General features: G+C 43.3%; 1 protein-coding gene across 1 annotated transcript; it reads right to left on the bottom strand.

Annotated features, from left to right (window-relative positions):
- Positions 1 to 568: 568 nt before the first annotated feature.
- rnaset2l (ribonuclease T2, like) lies at positions 569 to 16972 on the bottom strand. Its single transcript, XM_071496891.1, is given in 10 exon segments — positions 569 to 960; positions 962 to 990; positions 4823 to 4897; positions 10123 to 10171; positions 10529 to 10642; positions 10979 to 11046; positions 11172 to 11229; positions 14448 to 14515; positions 15630 to 15826; positions 16875 to 16972. Coding segments are annotated over 9 exon segments (798 nt in total). The 5' UTR covers positions 15804 to 15826; positions 16875 to 16972; the 3' UTR covers positions 569 to 797.
- Positions 16973 to 18963: the final 1991 nt, after the last annotated feature.

Below are 18963 nucleotides of genomic sequence, written 5' to 3'. Positions count from 1 at the left end.
GATCACTGTGCAGTCATTGAGACTATTTTCAGCAGTTAATACAGATTTGCTGCTGAAGTGAGTGTTTGTGAGTTTCAGTCTTTGGAAACTGGAGTTTTATGGCTCAGAAGAATCTGATGAATCAAACTCTGATACTTGTTAGTAGAAAACATCAGAGTTGGTTTTGCTCTGTTATGATGTGATTTATTGATAAGAATATAAATTTAAAACCTCTTCAGACTTAGTTTGTGCTTTAAATAAGTGGTTCTCAAATTCCAGGGAACTGGGGGGGGTTCCTGGGGAGGTTCCTGGGGGACCCCAACAAAAAGCGGAATAATTTATTTTCACTATATTTCTATCCATGAGTAACACAATGACAGAATGTTTGAATATTCTGTTCTTGGGTTTTTCTGTAATGAAACATCTGAAAATGGAGATCTTAACAGATGTGTTGTAGTTTGCGTCAGTTTAGGCTCCCTGATGTGAGAACATTTGAGAACCATTAATCTAAATGTTCTGCTGAAGACCTTTATGGCCTTTAAACAGAAACAGCCTCAGGTTTGACAAGCAAACAATAAATGACAAATGAAAGAGTGAAATGTCTTTAATCGATGTTCAGAGGCAACAGAGAAGTTTTTACAGATTTTACAACACGTCTGTTTGACGTATTCATTTGTTGAGCTGTTATATGTGATAAAGAAGATGTAGACTGTGTGGATATATATAAAAGACATCACTGGTATTTTACTGTGCAGCCACACCTGCTGTTACTCCAACACCACACATGTGAAGTGTGTTTTTCAGGTGCCTGGGTGCTGTCAGCCACAGGGCTGCTGGGGCTGCTGGTGGTCTATGGGGAAGTAGTAGAAGGGGACCTGGGGAGGGCAGGGATGTCCAGGAGAGGGGCTCCATCCCCAGCTGGAGGGGTCGCTCTCAGTGTCATCGTGGTGATCACAGCCAACGGTCAGGTTGTGAGACAGGGATCTTCATCTGAAACAACACCTCTCTGTCCTGGGGGGGGGGCAGGCACATTACTCAACACTTTACTTTGTTTTTTACATTAAAGTCAGCTGACTCACAGACTGACTGACTGAAGCCAGCATTAGAACCAGCTGCCAGTCCTAATAAAAACTCAGTGTGGTCCTGTAGCACTGACTCTCAGCAAAGTCCCAACAGACGAATGATCAACAGCGCTGCAGACTCCTCAGAGCGGAGATAGGGTATCAGTATTTAGCAATATGGTCAGTTTGATCCTCTTTTGGTGATGACAGCAATGAAGATGAAATGATATTAGAAACCCCTGGAGTCAGTGGTTGTGGGTTTGAGAAGATTTTTGCAGGACATGTTCTCACACTCGGATGAAACTGCTCTACACTCTGTGGCTGCTCAGTGAACTGAGTCTGTTTCAACGGCTACTTTTAGAGTTTGAGCCTTTAGTTTGGTAAAAAGACTCAGGGCTGTCAGCTGCTACTGAAACACTGCAGCTCACAGGTACACGTAACGACAGCAGAAAATACTTTTGGATACCAGGTTGCTGTTGTTGATGATCTTTGAATGTGGCCACATCTGGGACAAATACAAATGGGTTCAGGAAATGCTTAGCCCTGTTTAGCACAAAGTCTAGCTCCATTAAAACAGGAGGAAATGCATCTCTACATCTGCAGAGCTGTCTTATGCTCATGTTGGGCCTTCGTCTCTGATCGGGCCTGTAGTCAGCTGTGTTCGGTTGACAGCATAACTAATTTAATGTTTGTAATTACCAGTTTCCAACTTGAAGAATGAAGTTCATATTGACATACAAGTTGTATTTGTAGTAATGAAGTATTCAGAACCTTTACCTACAGTGGATATAAAAAGTGTACACACCCCCCAGTTAAAATGATGTTTTTTTCTGATGTAAAAACAATGAGACCATGATAAAGAATTTCAAAACTTTTCCCACCTTTGCTGTGACCTATAACCTGTACAATTCAATGGAAAAACAAACAAATCTGTCAGGGGAACAAACATAAAAAATTAAAAACATACAATAAGCTGGTTGCACAAGTGCGCACACCCTTAAACTAATACTTTGTTGAAGCACCTTTTGATTTAATCACAGCATTCAGTCTTTTTGCGTACACACCTGCCATCAATTGAAATGACTCTGATTAACCCCAAATAAAGTTCAGCTGTCCTAGTAGGATTTTCCTGACATTTACTCAGGTGCAACCTCCAGCAAAAGCCATGGTTCGCAGAGAGCTTATAAAGCATCAAAGGGATCTCATGGTTGAAAGGTATCAGTCAGGAGGAGGGTACAAAAAATTTCCAAGGCATTAAATATACCATGGAGCACAGTGAAGACAGTCATCAAGAAGCGGAGAAAATATGGGACAACAGCGACATTACCGAGAACGGGACGTCCCTCCACAGTTGATGAAAAGACCAAACGAAACCTGGTCAGGGTGGCTGCCTAGAGGCCTACAGCAACACTAAAGGAGCTGCAGGAATTTCTGGCAAGTACTGGTTGTGTACTACATGTGACAACAATCTCCCATATTCTCCATATGTCTGGACTATGGAGTAGGGTCGCAAGCCTTTTCTTACAAAGAAAAACATCCAGGCCTGACTACATTTTGCAAAAAAATACAACAGCTCTCCCAGAAACATGTGGGAAAATGTGTTATAGTCTGATGAAACCAAGGTTTAACTTTTTGGCCACAATTCCAAAAGGTATGTTTGGCACAACACTGCACATCACCAAATGAACACCATACCCACGGTGAAGCATAACGGTGGCAGCATCATGTTCTGGGTTTTTTTTTTTTTTTTTTTTTTTTTTTTTTTTTTTCTTCTTCAGCTGAAACAGGGGCTTTATTCAAGGTGGAGGGAATTATGAACAGTTCTAAATACCAGTCAATTTTGGCCCAAAACCTTCAGGTGTCTGCTAGAAAGCTGAAGATGAAGAGGAATTTCATCTTTCTGCACGACAATGACCCCAAGCATACATTGAAATCAACAAAAGAATGGCTTCAAGAAAATTCAAGTTTTGGAATGGCCCAGCCAGAGCCCAGACCTAAACCCAATTGAAAATCTGTGGGGTGACCCGAAGAGGGCTGTGCACAAGAGATGCCCTCGCATTCTGACAGATTTGGAGCGCTGTTCCAAGGAAGAGTGGACAAATATTGCCAAGTCTAGATGTGGCAGGCTGACTCCTACCCAAAAATACAAAATGCTGTAATTAAATCAAAAGGTGCTTCAACAAAGTATTAGTTTAAGGGTGTGGACACTTATGCAACCAGCTTATTGTACATTTTTAATTTTTTATGTTTTTGCCCCTGGCAGATTTGTTTGTTTTTCCATTGAATTGTACAGGTTATTGGTCACATTAAAGGTGGGAAAAGTTTTGAAATTGTTTATCGTGGTCTCATTTTTTTAATTTTTACATCAGGAAAACCATCATTTTAACAGGGGTGTGTACACTTTTTATATCCACTGTAAGTAAAAGTAGAAATACTGCAAAGTGAAAGTCCTGCTTTCAGAATGCAACTGAAATTGACAGAGGCAGTATCAGCAAAATGTACTTAGAATATTAAAAGTAAGTATTTGCAATGAATGCAAAACTGCAATGTAATCCGATTATTAATCAGACACATGTCGTTCTGTAAAAAGTTCTCCTCAGACTTGTACAGTGTCATCCTGGTTAATCGGCCCAGCATGAAGTTGCACCATTGGTCAGTTTAATGTGTGCTGGACTTTTCCCATTGGCTGTTGCTCTTTCAAATCAGACCTGTCTTTTGAAAGGTGGGCTTGTTTCTCTTCTGATGGAGCTAGGCTGGCAGTACCCACCTACCTCCAGTCTTTGTGCTAAGATAGGCTAAACCCTAAAGTTGACCTTCAAAATGTTGGTGTTTCTTCAAAGGCCCTGTGTCATCATAGCATCTCGCACAAGTTTCTCTTTGTAGAGAATGGTACATGTACGCGATCAGACGTTTTAGCGTGGAAATAATTAAGTATATTTAAAAAAAAAAAAAAAAAAAAAAAAAAAAAAAAAAAAATATGCTTTAAAGGGTATTCTTATATATTTGTTTGCCCAAGTCTACATGACACAGCAGTACGAACCCTAACCCTGGGATTAACGTTAGATTGTTTTTGTTGGCAGATGCAGCTCTGCTTTTAATACATAAGCAATAATAAATCATAGATACACTGACTCTCTTTGGTCTGATTGCTGTGCAATTCTTGTACACAGGCTTGTTGTTTCTGGGATCGCTTAAAGCAAACACCAACGCTTTTGGCTGCTTTATGGAGGTCTGCACAGTCACATCTCCGGAGAGCGTTTTTACAGCTGCAGGTTATTACTCTGCTCTTATTTAACTAAACCCCATGAAGGTCAGAGTACAGTCTTCATCTGAGGAGAGTTTTGTTATAAAAGCAATTTGAAGCACAGTAAGCGATTGTACAGTGGCAAGAAAATGTTTGTGAAACCTTTGGAATTTCCGCCATCAATGTGTATGAACACGCCCTGAATTATGTTCAGATCTGCATCTAAGTTATAATTGTGAACAGAGTTTAACTAAGTTGTTCTTGTAAATGTTGAAAACGTCATTCATGTAAAACTACACTGATATGGTTTTTGGTGCTTAGGGCTATAAAAACTTCAAATGAAACAAGTGTGAAATATGGGACCTTTTTAAAAGTCCTAAACCCTGAAACAGTTTCAGTTTCCTGTGATGACAAACAGAGAAAAGCATCAAATCTTCATGTTTGAGACACAAGATCCACAGACTGGCCCAGTAAATCAGTTTATAGTCACTGTGACGAGAGAAGAGAGCAACACGAAAACAAAGACAGATGAGCTGACCTTGTCATCTGTCACACACTGGATCTCATATTTGTCGCTCAGATGTGGAGCCAGGACACTGTGCACCTCTGCAACCTAAAAAAACACACACACACACACACACACACACACACACACACACACACACACACACACACACACACACACACACACACACACACACACAGAAAACACATTTTCATGTGATGAGACACAAAGTAGGATTAATTAGTGCTGTGCCTTGTTTAATTAGTGGGTGTGACTTGTGAAGGTGATGATCTCATATTGTAAATCCTCACATATGTACAGTTCTCGTTATACTGAATATATGATCTAACAGCTGTCACTGTCACATGATTTTGCCAATTTGAATTTGTTTGACATACAAAACAATACACTGTTTAATGTTTGATTAACACAACTCTGACAGTTTTGAAGTTTAAATAACATGAACATGTTTCTAAATTTAAGATACAGTGGCAAGAAAAAAGTAAGTGAACCCTTTAGAGTAAATATGGTCAGATCTTGGGCTGGTTATCAGCACAGATACCTCAACTTCATTGCCAATTCTTAATGATACTTTTTCAATATTAAACTTATCAAATCTATTTTAACAAACAGAAAATGACAACACATGTTGCTGGTAACATTTGCTCATTTACTTGTATTAGCATTTGGTATTGCATTGTTAAACTAATTTGCTCAGTCCATAAAAGTATTCAACACCCAACCCTTGTCACATCTTCATCCACAAGTTACAAAAATGAACACACAGTCATTGTGTTGGTCTTACTGACAATAGCATTCACACATTCACAGTGAAAGTTGGAATAAGTCCTGTCAGTTGAGGAAGAAAATCTATATATGCAACATACATTTTCTTTGAAGGGACATTTGCCATTACACGTCTGGGGCAATCCCAACCAAATGTTGCTCCCTCCCATTTCCCCTCCCCTGCTGGTCAGAGTCTCCTGATCATACTCCTTTGTCTACCCTCCCCGTCTCTGCTCCCCTGCTGACTAGAGCCTTGATCATACTACCTGAGTGTCAAGCCTTTGTCCTTTTGTTTCTTTGTCTCTGACCTTGTCTGGGAGCCATCCCTGCCCCCCTACTGAGTTCACCCTCCTGTAAGACAGTTACCTGTTGCTCATGACTAACCAATACACATCCACCATACAATCCATTCATGAACTGTCTGTGACCACACCTGGGGACAGGGTATATCTGTTCTCTGGCCCTGCATTCTGGAGCAGTTCCTGATACCAGACCCACTCTGTGTCGGTAGGCTCACCATGACCTGGAACTCCAATAAACTTACACCACCACAGCAAACTTGGAACTAGACTCTGATACCCCTTTTCCACCAAACTGGTTCCAGAGCTGGTGCTAGTGCTGGTGCTAGAGCTGGTTCGTGGTTGGTTCAACTACGAACCAGTTTGCTTTTCCACAGGCGGGTGCCAGCCAGAGAGCCACGTCATCACGTCAATGTATACGTATACGTCACGTCATTTCCTCAATAGAACAAGCGCTAAATTCAATCACCACAACAAAGATGGAGGACTACGTTGCGGTTCAAGTGTTGCTGTTGGCTTTTCGAGCCTTTCTTGGGGAGCAAAATTTGGCGATCCAGCAAGTAAATACTGCTCGACGATTATGCAACAAACAGCGATCACGCTCGAGAAGACGGTCAATAATCCTGCCCCCGCTCGCTGACGTAAGCCCGAAGCCCCCAACGTAACGTGGTTCTTTCTACTGGCCCAGCAAGGAGTTGGTGCTTGCCTAGCACCGGTTTTGAGAGCCAGGAACCGGTGCTTTGTCTGTGGAAAACCAAAGAACTGGTGCTAAGTCTGGCTCTAGCTCCGAACCAGCCCTGGAACCAGTTTGGTGGAAAAGGGGTATGAGTTTTCTTTTCCTCAACAAATGGTGCCGTGACCCGGATGGCAACATACTTCCAAGGACACTCCTTCTTCCAGACCAAAGACACGCCATTGAATTGAGAATTCTGAATTGACAAAAAAAAAGGTAAGGGGCTTTCTGAGAACCCATTTATTGTTGCTGTGTGCTGTTGGAAAGTCTGTGAAGTTGGAATCCCAAAGAAGTTGACGCCATCCGTGATTTTGAGTAAGTTTGCTGTGTGGTTGTGAGTAGGAGTGATGATAGGGTAACCGTGTCTGTATGAGTAACTTGATTGTAAGCTTGTTTGCCTTGCGTGATAGAATCTGTCTGCTCTTAAGAAGGTCAAAATATCCCAGGTAGCTGAACCTGTGATTGTGTTTGGACGTGGTCCTAAGTGTTTGGAACACTTTGAGTTTAGTCCAGAGAGGGACTATTGAAACTAAAGCTGTGGGGCTGATTTGTTCACCCATTTTGTGTAAACTGACCTGTGGATTCTGAGCAGAGCTTTGAGTGAAAGTGAGTGTGAGCGATAGCAAGCGGTTTAAAGTTTTTTTTGAAGAAAGATCTTACAGACAGACAATGGGAGGTTGTTTCAGTGGAAGGTCAGAGAGAGAGCTGACTGGTCCTGCAAAATACATGTTTGACAATTATGGTGGAGACAGTTTAAAATTTGTGTTGACATGGGCCGAGATAACTGTTGATGATGGCCACCTAAAATTCCCTCAGAATGGCGCTTTTGACCAAACCAGGTTAAAGAATCTGAGAGATAGACTGAGTTGTCGTAGAGACAAGAATAAGCATTTTGCCTCCCTGAGACTTTGGAGAGATGAAAGCAGACGCCATCATGCTGAATCTCAAATAGCTGCCCTCACTGACCAAAATAAAAAGTTATTGGCCCAACTGGAAGAAAGCAAAGCTAACAAGTCCCAAAGCCAAATTGATGGACTTCCACCTGGGTACTTGCAAACCGTGTTTGTAAACAGCCTTCAGCCAAAGATCAAGGCTAAAGTTCAATTAACTGTTGGTTGGACAGGGAAAACAATGTATGAACTTATGGAGATAGCTCAACATCACTGGGATAATTGTGAACAGAAAGACTGTGAAATGCAGGAAATGCTAATGTTGGCTCAAGTGTCACACTATACAGGTGGAGCAACCAGAGGAGGTGGCAGATTCAGGAGACCCTTCAGACGAAGGAAGTGGAATCAAAGGCCAGAGCCAAGAAATCGAGGCCGCAAAGGAAACTGTTTCTGTTGTGGTGAGACAGACCATTGGGTAAAAGATTGCCCATACATGGCATCCCATGCTAAACCTAACCTGCCTACAGCACCTCCAGAAAGTAGTCAAAGGGAAGACCAACAAACCCCACAGTACCACCAATAGAGCTGTCAGGACAGTAACCAATTTGAAACAGAAGTGAGTGTGACCCAGGCTCCACTCATTAAATTGACAAAAGCAAATAACCCTTCTGTACACCAGAAGATACTTGATTAACCCTGACCTTATAAATTGTGTGCTGAAACAGGGTTGAAATGGACAACGCTGCTGCCCCTAGCCTTAATGTCAATGAGGTCCACACCTGTCCGAAAACACAAACTAACACCTCATGAAATCATTACAGGCAGACCCATGACTGTGCCGAGCAGCTCAGCCCTATGCATGAGAAACATGGATCTTCATGTCATGGATGAATCAATGATATCATTTTGTTCTGCGCTAACTGCCACTGTTCAGTCATTTCACAGACAAGTCAAAGCTGTCCAGTCTTCTCCAAGTGACCAGCCCTGCCACGACATCCAACCAGGGGATTGGGTGTGCATCAGGGAGTTCTGACGGAAGAACGCCCTCAAACCTCGCTGGTCCAAACCACATCACATCCTGCTGACCACTAACACAGCTGTCAAGTGTGAAGGTCGTTCTATGTGGATCCATGCATCCCACTGCAAGAGGACACCGCCACCACCATACAGCAGAAACCAGCAAGATCCTTCCTCCTCCGGTGGACCCTCCTCCTCATCGTCATCGAGTCCAAGAAGAGGATGGTGAAGTGCATCTCCAGAGACCAGGATTCAACCCGAGTGGATTACACCTGACTAAATGGAACCCTTCTGTATACCAGAAGATAAAGTCACAGCCCTCAACAAATAAATACCTCCAATTAGCAAAATTAGTAGAACTGTTATGTATGCGGATTCATCCCACATAGCACAAAAGAAGGACTCCCTTTGATGGCTCTGCCGATTTCCCCATGTGACTATTGTCACATACAACATCCTAACTCCACTCCTGAACACTGCGACTGTCCTAACCTACCAAAAACCCGACAGTTTACAGACTTTTTTCTTGTAAACCCTCTGATCCTCACATTTGTTATTGGGAAAAAAAAAAAAGAAAAAAAAGGGTGGATTGAAGAAGAAAATCTACATATGCGACATACATTTACTTTGAAGGGACATTTACCATGCCAAATGTTGTACCCTCCCCATCTCCGCTCCCCTGCCTTGATCATACTACCTGAGTGTCACTCCTTTGTCCTTTTGTTTCTTTGTCTCTGACCATGTCTGGGAGCCATCCCTGCCCCCCCTACTGAGTTCACCCTCCTGTAAGACAGTTACCTGTTGCTCATGACTAACCAATACACATCCACTACACGATCCATTCATGAACTGTGTGCGACCACACCTGGGGACAGGGTATATCTGTTCTCTGGCCCTGCATTCTGGAGCAGTTCCTGATACCAGACCCACTCTGTGTCGGTAGGCTCACCATGACCTGGAACTCCAATAAACTTACACCACCGCAGCAAACTTGGAACTAGACTCAGAGTTTTCTTTTCCTCAACATAGGAACTAAGAACTAAGAAAACATCATCCCAGCAGTGGGTTGTTACGGTGTTGGTGCTCTGCTGCCTCTGGGCCTGGACAACTCAACATCATAGGGGAAAATGAATTCTGGGTTGGCAGCATAATGACAGTGTTGTATGCAGTGTCGTGTATTAAAAACATATCTGTCCTGTTAATGAATAACAAGTTGAACTGATAAACAATGAAAGGCTCAGTTTATTTCACTCAGTGTTGCCAGGTCTGGTATGACCAGATTGGCTCTGAGCAGATTTCAGGTAAACACTCAGAGAAACCAACTCCTTCGAGGTTGGATGGTAGGTCCAGGTGGACGGGGCTTGGGGCATGGCTGAGGACGGCGACTGCTTTGTTGTGACATCACAAAGTTCCAGAAGTCCTGACGGCTGGTTTTAAGGCTCAGTTTCTGAATACAGGCTGTGTGCATTTCTCTGTGGACTGAGGCTTTGATACTTTCACAGTGTTAATATAGAACCTAGACCTGCTTTATAATCATAAACACATGGACATCTATCTTTTAGACTGGATGGAGCTTTAACAGTATAAATTGCCAGTGTGTGTTGTTACCTTGTAGGGCTGTTCACAGGATGGAGTAATGCCAGCATCCTCCAGCAATCTGCAGGACACACACACACAAACTTTGATAGTTTTTTCATGATGTGTTTGATTCACCAAAATAATTAGTTTCTAGTTCATAACTGTTAGGTTTTGCATATTCAAGGATTTTTTAATGGGCTTAAAGTGGTGACATGACTCTCATGACTTAAGAGTCTAATCAGTGTCTGTGAATAAACAACACAACTTCTACAGTTGTGTATGTGAGGTAACTATTGATGTTTCTGTTTTCTAAAACATGGTATTTGCAGGTCAGTGACATATGCTCAGAGTGTGTGTGTGTGTGTGTGTGTGTGTGTGTGTGTCTGTGTCTGTGTGTGTGTGTGTGTGTGTGTGTGTGTGTGTGTGTGTGTCTAACTTGTGGACATCGAACTGTGCTCGTAGTTTGAGGCAGATCTGGAAGTATCTCAGAGGAGAGTTCATTCCTTCGACACACGCTGCACACACACCATGTTTGTTCCACTCATCTCTCCTGTTAAACACAAATAAACAGTTGTCAATCAGTTGTACACTCCTGACACACTAGAAACACAGAGTAATGTTAACACATGCTCATATTGGTATCACACTGGAGCCAGATCAATACTGGATGTATGACACCATGGAGCGGTCCCCAACCTGGGACTGAATCCAGGACAGTGCAGTTATATAGTCTGCATCACAACCACTAGCCTGCTAACAATGGCACCATTATATGTTTTATATGTTTTTGAACACACTGTTTAAATGACCTCTGACACATCTGAGACATTTCGACTGACAGTTACTGTTACTAATCAGCTGAGATATAGTTCTGGATATTTGGTACCAGAAGTGGAAGCTGGACTTGGTTGTCACTAATGATGGCCAGTGTTCAGTCAGCTCCGTCTCCAGCTCCTGGAACATAAATGACATCAGCCAATCAGCTTTCAGCCTCAGAGGGTACCATCACGTCAGTATATCAGATTTATGATGTCAGATGTCTCAGGTAACCAGTTGAGCTAATCCTGATCCGGACTCACCTGGACGTCAGAGTAGAACATCGGCCAGCAGCTGCAGCAGTGGTACGCTCGCTGAGGCCTGCAGACACACAGGGTTAGCCAATCATAGCAACACAGTAGTAAAACATGGGAGAGTTCCTCATAAACAGGATGGTCAGCAGCAGCAGCAGCAGCTGGAGTCTGTCTCAGAAACACGTTTAGACAAAGTGATGAACGATGTTTTCTGTTCTCTGTTTGATTTGAACTATAAACTTAGTGTTTCTCACGAAACGAAAGGTTTCTCTCATCTCCTTCATCAAACTCCAACATTATCTTATGGTCCCATCCTGCAGAGGAGGAGGGATCCAGCACTAAGCTGCATGGAAGAAATGATGCCAAACCAAAGGCAAGCCAATAGAAGCTCCTTTTTATTCTGTTGCCATGGCGCCGCGGATGGCTGCCTCGGTGTGTTGGTGCGCACTTTTTGCCTTATTTTCTTTGTAAATTCAGTTTTCTGCCTTGGTTTCCGGAGCTCTTTCACCAGAGAAGAGCTCATTAACATCAGAGAAACAACTCCAGAGGATCTTTTTTCCACCTTTCTCGACTCAGCTGTGGGATTATTGGACATTTTGGTCAGAGGTCACTGACCGTTGCTCTCACAGTGAAACGCCAGAGGAGAGGAAAACGTGCTGGTGCGCTTGCGCGTCTCCGCCGGCGCGGACTCCGCACACCGCTCCCAGGTATCTTTTTCTCCAACGTGCGTTCACTGCCCAACAAGCTGGATGAACTTCAGCTACTGGTGCAGAAGAACAGAGACTTTTCTTCATCTTCCGTCCTGTGCTTCACGGAGACGTGGCTGTGTGGATCGATTCCGAACTCTGCGCTGGAGCTGGCCGGCTTCCAGCTCTTCAGAGCGGATCGCGACGCAGAGCTGTCCGGCAAAACGAAAGGTGGAGGAATCTGTTTTTATGCAAACAGTGGCTGGTGCAAAGACGTGACAGTGATCCTGCAGCACTGTCTCCTGACCTGGAAACTTTCATCATAAACTGCAGGCCCTTCTACTCCCCCCGTGAGTTCACTTCATTCATCCTGGTCGGTGTTTACATCCCACCACAGGCCACAGCAGATACTGTGTGTGGAGTGGACCAACCCGGACTCCTTAGTTATTGTCCTTGGTGACTTTAACAAAGGGAACCTCAGCCACGAACTGCCCAAATACAGACAGTTTGTTAATTGCCCGACCAGAGAGGGGAACACTCTGGACCACTGTTACACCACAATCAGTGGTGCTTATCACGCCGTCCCCCGGGCTGCACTGGGCCACTCTGACCATGTGATGGTCCACCTGATTCCCACATACAGGCAGAAACTAAAACTGTGTAAACCTGTTGTGAGGACATCGAAGCAGTGGAGCAGTGAAGCCATAGAGGATCTGCGGGCATGTTTGGACTGCACTGACTGGGAAGTGTTCAGGACTGCTTCCAACAGTCTGGATGAGTTCACAGAGGCTGTGACGTCATACATCAGCTTCTGTGAGGACTGCTGTATCCCATCATGCACAAGGGTGAGTTATAACAATGACAAACCCTGGTTCACAGCTAAGCTCAGTCAGCTCAGGAGGCAAAAGGAGGAAGCTTTCAGTAGTGGGGACAGGGACAGGTTTAAAGAGTCCAAGTACAGGTTCTGTCTGGAAAGGGCTCAGAAAGATCACAAACTACAAACCTAAACCCCCCCACTCCATTAATGACTTCCGTCTGGCCAACGATCTGAATGAGTTCTACTGCCGCTTTGAAAGACAGTGGGACAAGCCTGACACTAACCTCCACATCAGAGCCACATCAGAACCCCCCTCCTCCTCCCCTACCAAAGGAACGTCTCTCTCTATCCTGGAGTTGAAGAAGTTCAACCTGCCAAGGACTATGATGGTGAACTTCCATCCTCACCTCCTCCATCACCATCTGGTACGCTGCTGCCATGGAGAGGGACAATAACAGACTGCAGCGTATCATCCACTCTGCGGAGAAGGTGATTGGCTACAATCTTCCATCCCTCCAGGACCTGTACGCCTCAAGGACCCTGAGGCGCGCAAGGAAGATTGTAGCTGACTCCTCCCACCCTGGACACAAACTTTTTGTGACACTCCCCTCTGGCAGGAGGCTGCGGTCCTTCAGGACCAAAACCTCTCGCCACAAAAATAGCTTCTTCCCATCTGCTATTAGCCTTATCAACAAGGCTAGAGAGCCCCACTGTTGCTGATCCCCCTGATCCTCAATTGCACCAATCACCAGAAAAAATTCCTAGTATGTGAAAACATACTTGGCAATAAAACTGATTCTGATTCTGATTCTGATTGTTATCGGACTTTAACATTCTTCATGTCTGTTTTGAATAATAACCAGGTAGAAATGAAAAATAAAGCAATGACGTGTTTAGGATGTCCACTACAGTATAACTTACATTCATTGTCACTGGTTCTGCTCACTGCTCACTACTGAGGTGGCACCAACACAGTATTATTAAAAACAGCATGCAGTGAACCTGTGAGATCTGTGTTTGTCAACCTGCAGTATTTTGTATATACAGAAGCCTCCATCATTTAAAGGTCCCATCCAGTCTAAAGGTAGATGTCCATGTGTTTGTGATTATAAAGCAGGTCTAGGTTCTATCTTAATACTGTGAAAGTATCAAAGCCTCAGTCCACAGAGAGATGCACACAGCCTGTATTCAGAAACTGAGCCTTAAAACCAGCCATCAGGACTTCTGGAACTTTGTGATGTCACAACAAAGCAGTCACTGCCCTCAGCCACGCCCCAAGCCCCACCCACCTGGACCCACCATCCAACCTTGCAGGATTTGGTTTTTCTGAGTGTTTACCTGAAATCTGCTATATTTTTATTGGATCACTCACAAAACACTCAGCCAATCAGAATAGAGACTCAGGTCCTCTCTTCTGATTGGCTCATCGACCTGTTGTTACTAGAGCTCCAGAGAGAAGCCTGAGAGAGGAGATGTAAAACTACACTGAGATGGATTTTGGTTCCCAAAACCACAAATATATCATCTGATGGAGATCAGCACTTCAGATAAATAACTGGAGAAGTTAAAATATGATCCTTTAAAAAGGTGACAAACATTTCAACATGGATAGAGAGTTTTCACTAATGTTGCTTTAACATGTGTAAAGACAAATGTAAAAAAACAAATGAGTGGGCCAATAAAAGTCGACTATGAGAACAGGTGTAGTCAGGTGTAGCAAGTGAGTCATGCTGAAATAATGATAGAGTATGATTGGTTGTACAGGTTCTACAGGTTCTTTACCACAGACCGTGGATCGTCCAGGTGTTGATGCTCTGAGGAATCCTGCACTGAGTCTCTTTGTTCAAAGACTGAGGGACAGACAGAAACACAGCATGTTAACAAACTGGTCAAGTGACATCATCAGCCCCCAGCAGCCATACTGGAAATCCTCAGCAGGCTCTGAACAGAATGAATTACACTGCAGTCGGTCAGACACACTTCATGAGAACAAGGAGGTAGAGAAATGATGCTTCCTCACATCCTTATTTCCTCCACAACCTCCTTTTTTTCTTCAATCCGCTACCCATTCATTTTCTTGCCTCATTTTTATATTCTCTACCTCCTTGTTTTCTTTCCTTATCTCCTCCTTTCTATCCATTCCTTCTGTGTCGCCTCATTTCCTCCCTTATTTCCTCCTACTTTTCTTTTTCTTCCCTTCCCAGCCATTTTCCTTCACTATCTCCTCATGTCCTTCCTTACACTGCCCTGTCCTTCTCTACCCCCTTAACTTCAATTAACTTCTCTACTCTGCTCTACTCTCTACACTTTAATTCTTTTTCCTTATTCTGCTTCCTCTTTATTGCTTCTCTTTTCCTTCCCCACCTTTTCATTTATTTCCTTATCCCTTCTCCTTCTTCCATAACTCATTTCCTTCCTTCCTTCCCTTCACCAACTCCTGTTTTCCTTTATTTCTTTCCTCCCTTCCCATCATACCTAATTATTTCCTTCCGTACCTTCTCCCTTTCCTTACTTCCTCCTTCATTCCTTCCCCACCTCACCTTTTCTTTTTTCTACTTGCTCATTTCCTTTCTTCTCCCCTTCATTTCGTTCCCTAAATAATTTTTCCTTCCATTCCTTCTTCTTTCCTTCCCTACCTTTCTTCTTCTCCCTACTGCATTATCTCCTCATTTCCTTCCTCATTTCCTTCCCTTACCTCCTACCTTCATTTGCCACCTGTTTTGCTTTTTGTAAATCTTCCCATTAACTTCTCTATCTCCTTCCTTTTTACTTTGATGACCTTTACTTCCACATTTCCTTCTTTTGAGGTGACAAGGGTAGGAATAGGCGAGGAAACAAGAAAGACTTTTAACCTCTTTTACCCCACAGTTATGAATTAATTAACCTCATTTTCTTACGTCTGAGTTAATGATCAGTGTTTATGAAGATGATGATGATGATGATGATGATGATGATGAAGCTCACCTGACAGAAGCCCCCGGGCCACTGCAGGGTGAACAGGAGGCATTTCCAGGAGCAGCAGGACTTGTGCTGCTCTGAGCCTTGGGGGCCATATTTGTAGTCCTCCAGGTGTCCTCCCTGTATGGTAGTGACTGGCAGCTGGAGCAGGAGCAGAGTGAACAGCACCAACCTCCTCATCTCTTCTGTCTCAATGATCCACACTGATCAAACACCAAACATGGATCAATCAAACTATTTACTTCAACCAGACAACAATGACGGACATGCAGTCTTTCTACTCTACCGCATTGTTCTTTTCCTCCCCTGCATTTATCTGACAGTTTTCAGATTCTGATTTTACATGAAAAACATGAAATGCAGCACATTACCTAACATTAGGTAAGGAAAGGAAGGAGGGAGCAGTGAAGGAAAGAAGGAGACAAGTAAGAAATAGAAAAGGAGGCGCTCCACCAATACACTGAGCCTCACCTCTATTACAGCACATAAACTACGTTCATTACATGTGTCATTATTACTAAAGGAGGTGGAGGAGCAACTAAACACAAGACACCGAGCAGAGAGAGTAGGAGAGAGAGAGAAGTCATCACTAACTGCTGAAGAAACTAGCAGATCTGAATAACAAGGAAACAACAGAAACACCAGCAACAGCAAATGAGTCAATACACTTCCTGCAGCACAGCAATAAAAGTTTCTGTTAAGAAATAAAGGGTTTCTGTCCTCTGAAACGTTAGAGGGCTTTAAATTTGAAATGATTACAGGAAGTGTTGAGTTTATATTAAGACGTAATGCAGTAACTTTAACACAACAGACTGGAGCAACTGAAAATGAGGCTTTGTGCTAAAATACAGCTGTGACCAATTCTACGTGTCAAACAGAGAGAGTTAGAAATAAAGACCTTCATCTAATAAATGATAGTCTGTCTCATTGTGCCCTGGGTAGTACAGGCTCGAGTCCAGCCTCTTTCTCTCTGTTTATAATAAATGCAAAGCCTGAAAAAATAACTTAAACAAAGAATGTTACTCTGTCTCTTCTCACTTTTACTCACTTTATCACAGCTCAGTCTTTGTCTTTAATTTATGTGTCTGGTGATTTTTCCATCCAGAGTCGCAGATACAAAATCAAGATCAGGACATCATTACACTGATGAATGACATGACAGCTGTGTTGTTTTTCAGCCAACTATTTCAACTATCTGCCTCTGCTGTTATTCTGTTGATGCTATGGTGGAAGAAAGATGGAGAAACTTACCAGAGAGCTGCTGCTGCACTGACGCAGTTAAAGCTTCACTCTGTCTCAGTCCAGAAAAATGAGAAATGAAACTGAGAATCAAAACGTTATTCAGAATATATATATATGAGTGTGTGTGTGTGTGTGTGTGTGTGTGTGTGTGTGTGTGTGTGTGTGTGTGTGTGTGTTCATGTGTACAGTGCATCCGGAAAGTATTCACAGCACTTCACTTTTTCCACATTTTGTTATGTTACAGCCTTATTCCAAAGTGGATTACATTCATTTTATACCTCAAAATTCTACACATAATACCCCATAATGACAAAGTGAAAAAAATTTGCTTGAAACTTCTGCAAATTTATTAAAAAATAAAAAACTAAAATATAACGTATATAAGTATTCACAGCTTTTGCTCAATACTTTGTTGAAGCACCTTTGGCAGCAATTACAGCCTCAAGTCTTTTTGAGTATGATGCTACAAGCTTGGCACACCTATTTTTGGGCAGTTTCTCCCATTCTTCTTTGCAGAACCTCTCAAGCTCCATCAGGTTTGATGGGGAGCGTCGGTGCACAGCCATTTTCAGATCTCTCCAGAAATGTTCAATTGGGTTCAAGTCTGGTCTCTGGCTGGGCCACTCAATTCACAGAGTTGTCCCGAAGCCACTCCTTTGTTATCTTGGCTGTGTGCTTAGGGTCGTTGTCCTGTTGGAAGATGAACCTTCACCCCAGTCCGAGGTCCAGAGCACTCTGGAGCAGGTTATCATCAAGGATGTCTCTGTACATTGCTGCATTCATCTTTCCCTGGACCCTGACTAGTCTCCCAGTTCCTGCTGCTGAAAAACATCCCCACAGCATGATGCTGCCACCACCATGCTTCACTGTAGGGATGGTACTGGCCAGGTGATGAGCGGTGCCTGGTTTCCTCCAGACATGATGCTTGGCATTCAGGCCAAAGATTTCAAGCTTTGTTTCATCAGACCACAGAATTTTGTTTCTCATGGTCTGAGAGTCCTTCAGGTGCCTTTTGGCAAACTCCAGGTGGGCTGTCATGTGCCTTTTACTGAGGAGTGGCTTCCGTCTGGCCACTCTACCATACAGGCCTGATTGGTGGAGTGCTGCAGAAATGGTTGTCCTTCTGGAAGGTTCTCTTCTCTCCACAGAGCAACGCTGGAGCACTGTCAGTGACCATCGGGTTCTTGGTCACCTCCCTGACTAAGGCCCTTCTGCCCTGATCGCTCAGATTGCCCGGGCTTCCAGCTCTAGGAAGAGTCCTGGTGGTTCCAAACTACTTCCATTTATGGATGATGGAGGCCACTGTGCTCATTGGGACCTTCAGTGCTGCAGGAATTTTTCTGTACCCTTCCCCAGATCTGTGCCTCGATACCATCCTGTCTTGGAGGTCTACAGACAGTTCCTTGGACTTCGTGGCTTGGTTTGTGCTCTGACATTCACTGTCAACTATGGGACCTTATATAGACAGATGTGTGCCTTTCCAAATCGAGTCCAATCAACTGAATTTACCACAGGTGGACTCCAATCAAGTGGTAGAAACATCTGAAGGATGATCAGTGGAAACAGGATGCACCTGAGCTCAGTTTTGAGTGTCATGGCAAAGGCTGTGAATACTTATGTACATGTGATTTTTTTTTTGTTTTTTATTTTTTAATAAATTTGCAGAAGTTTCAAGCAAACTTTTTTCACTTTGTCATTATGGGGTATTATGTGTAGAATTTTGAGGTAAAAATCCATTTAATCCATTTTGGAATAAGGCTGTAACATAACAAAATGTGGAAAAAGTGAAGCACTGTGAATACTTTCGGGATGCACTGTATACAGAACTTTAAGTCTTAATGAAATGTCAACAGGTGAGTTTTATAAAATTTGGCCTGTGCAGTTGTCATGAAGGAGGAAATTAGCTCCAGAGACCAGAACAGTTTTTGTACCAGGCTGTAAACATGTTGTTGTAAAGTTGGACATTTGAACATGGGAGTCTATGGGGACTGACTCACTGCTGGAGCCAGACTCTAGTGGTCATTAGAGGAACTGCAGTTCAGTGCTGGCTTCATTGCCACTTGGTCGTAATAAGCTGCTGCACAGATTGGTTCTGGAT

The sequence above is a fragment of the Trachinotus anak genome, unplaced genomic scaffold (assembly GCF_046630095.1).
Source record: "Trachinotus anak isolate AG129_WGS33_773 ecotype Australia unplaced genomic scaffold, CSIRO_AGI_Tana_v1 ptg000014l, whole genome shotgun sequence".
Lineage (NCBI taxonomy): Eukaryota > Metazoa > Chordata > Actinopteri > Carangiformes > Carangidae > Trachinotus > Trachinotus anak.
Note: the sequence above shows the minus strand (reverse complement) of the source record. Positions and strands in the feature narration are given on the sequence as shown.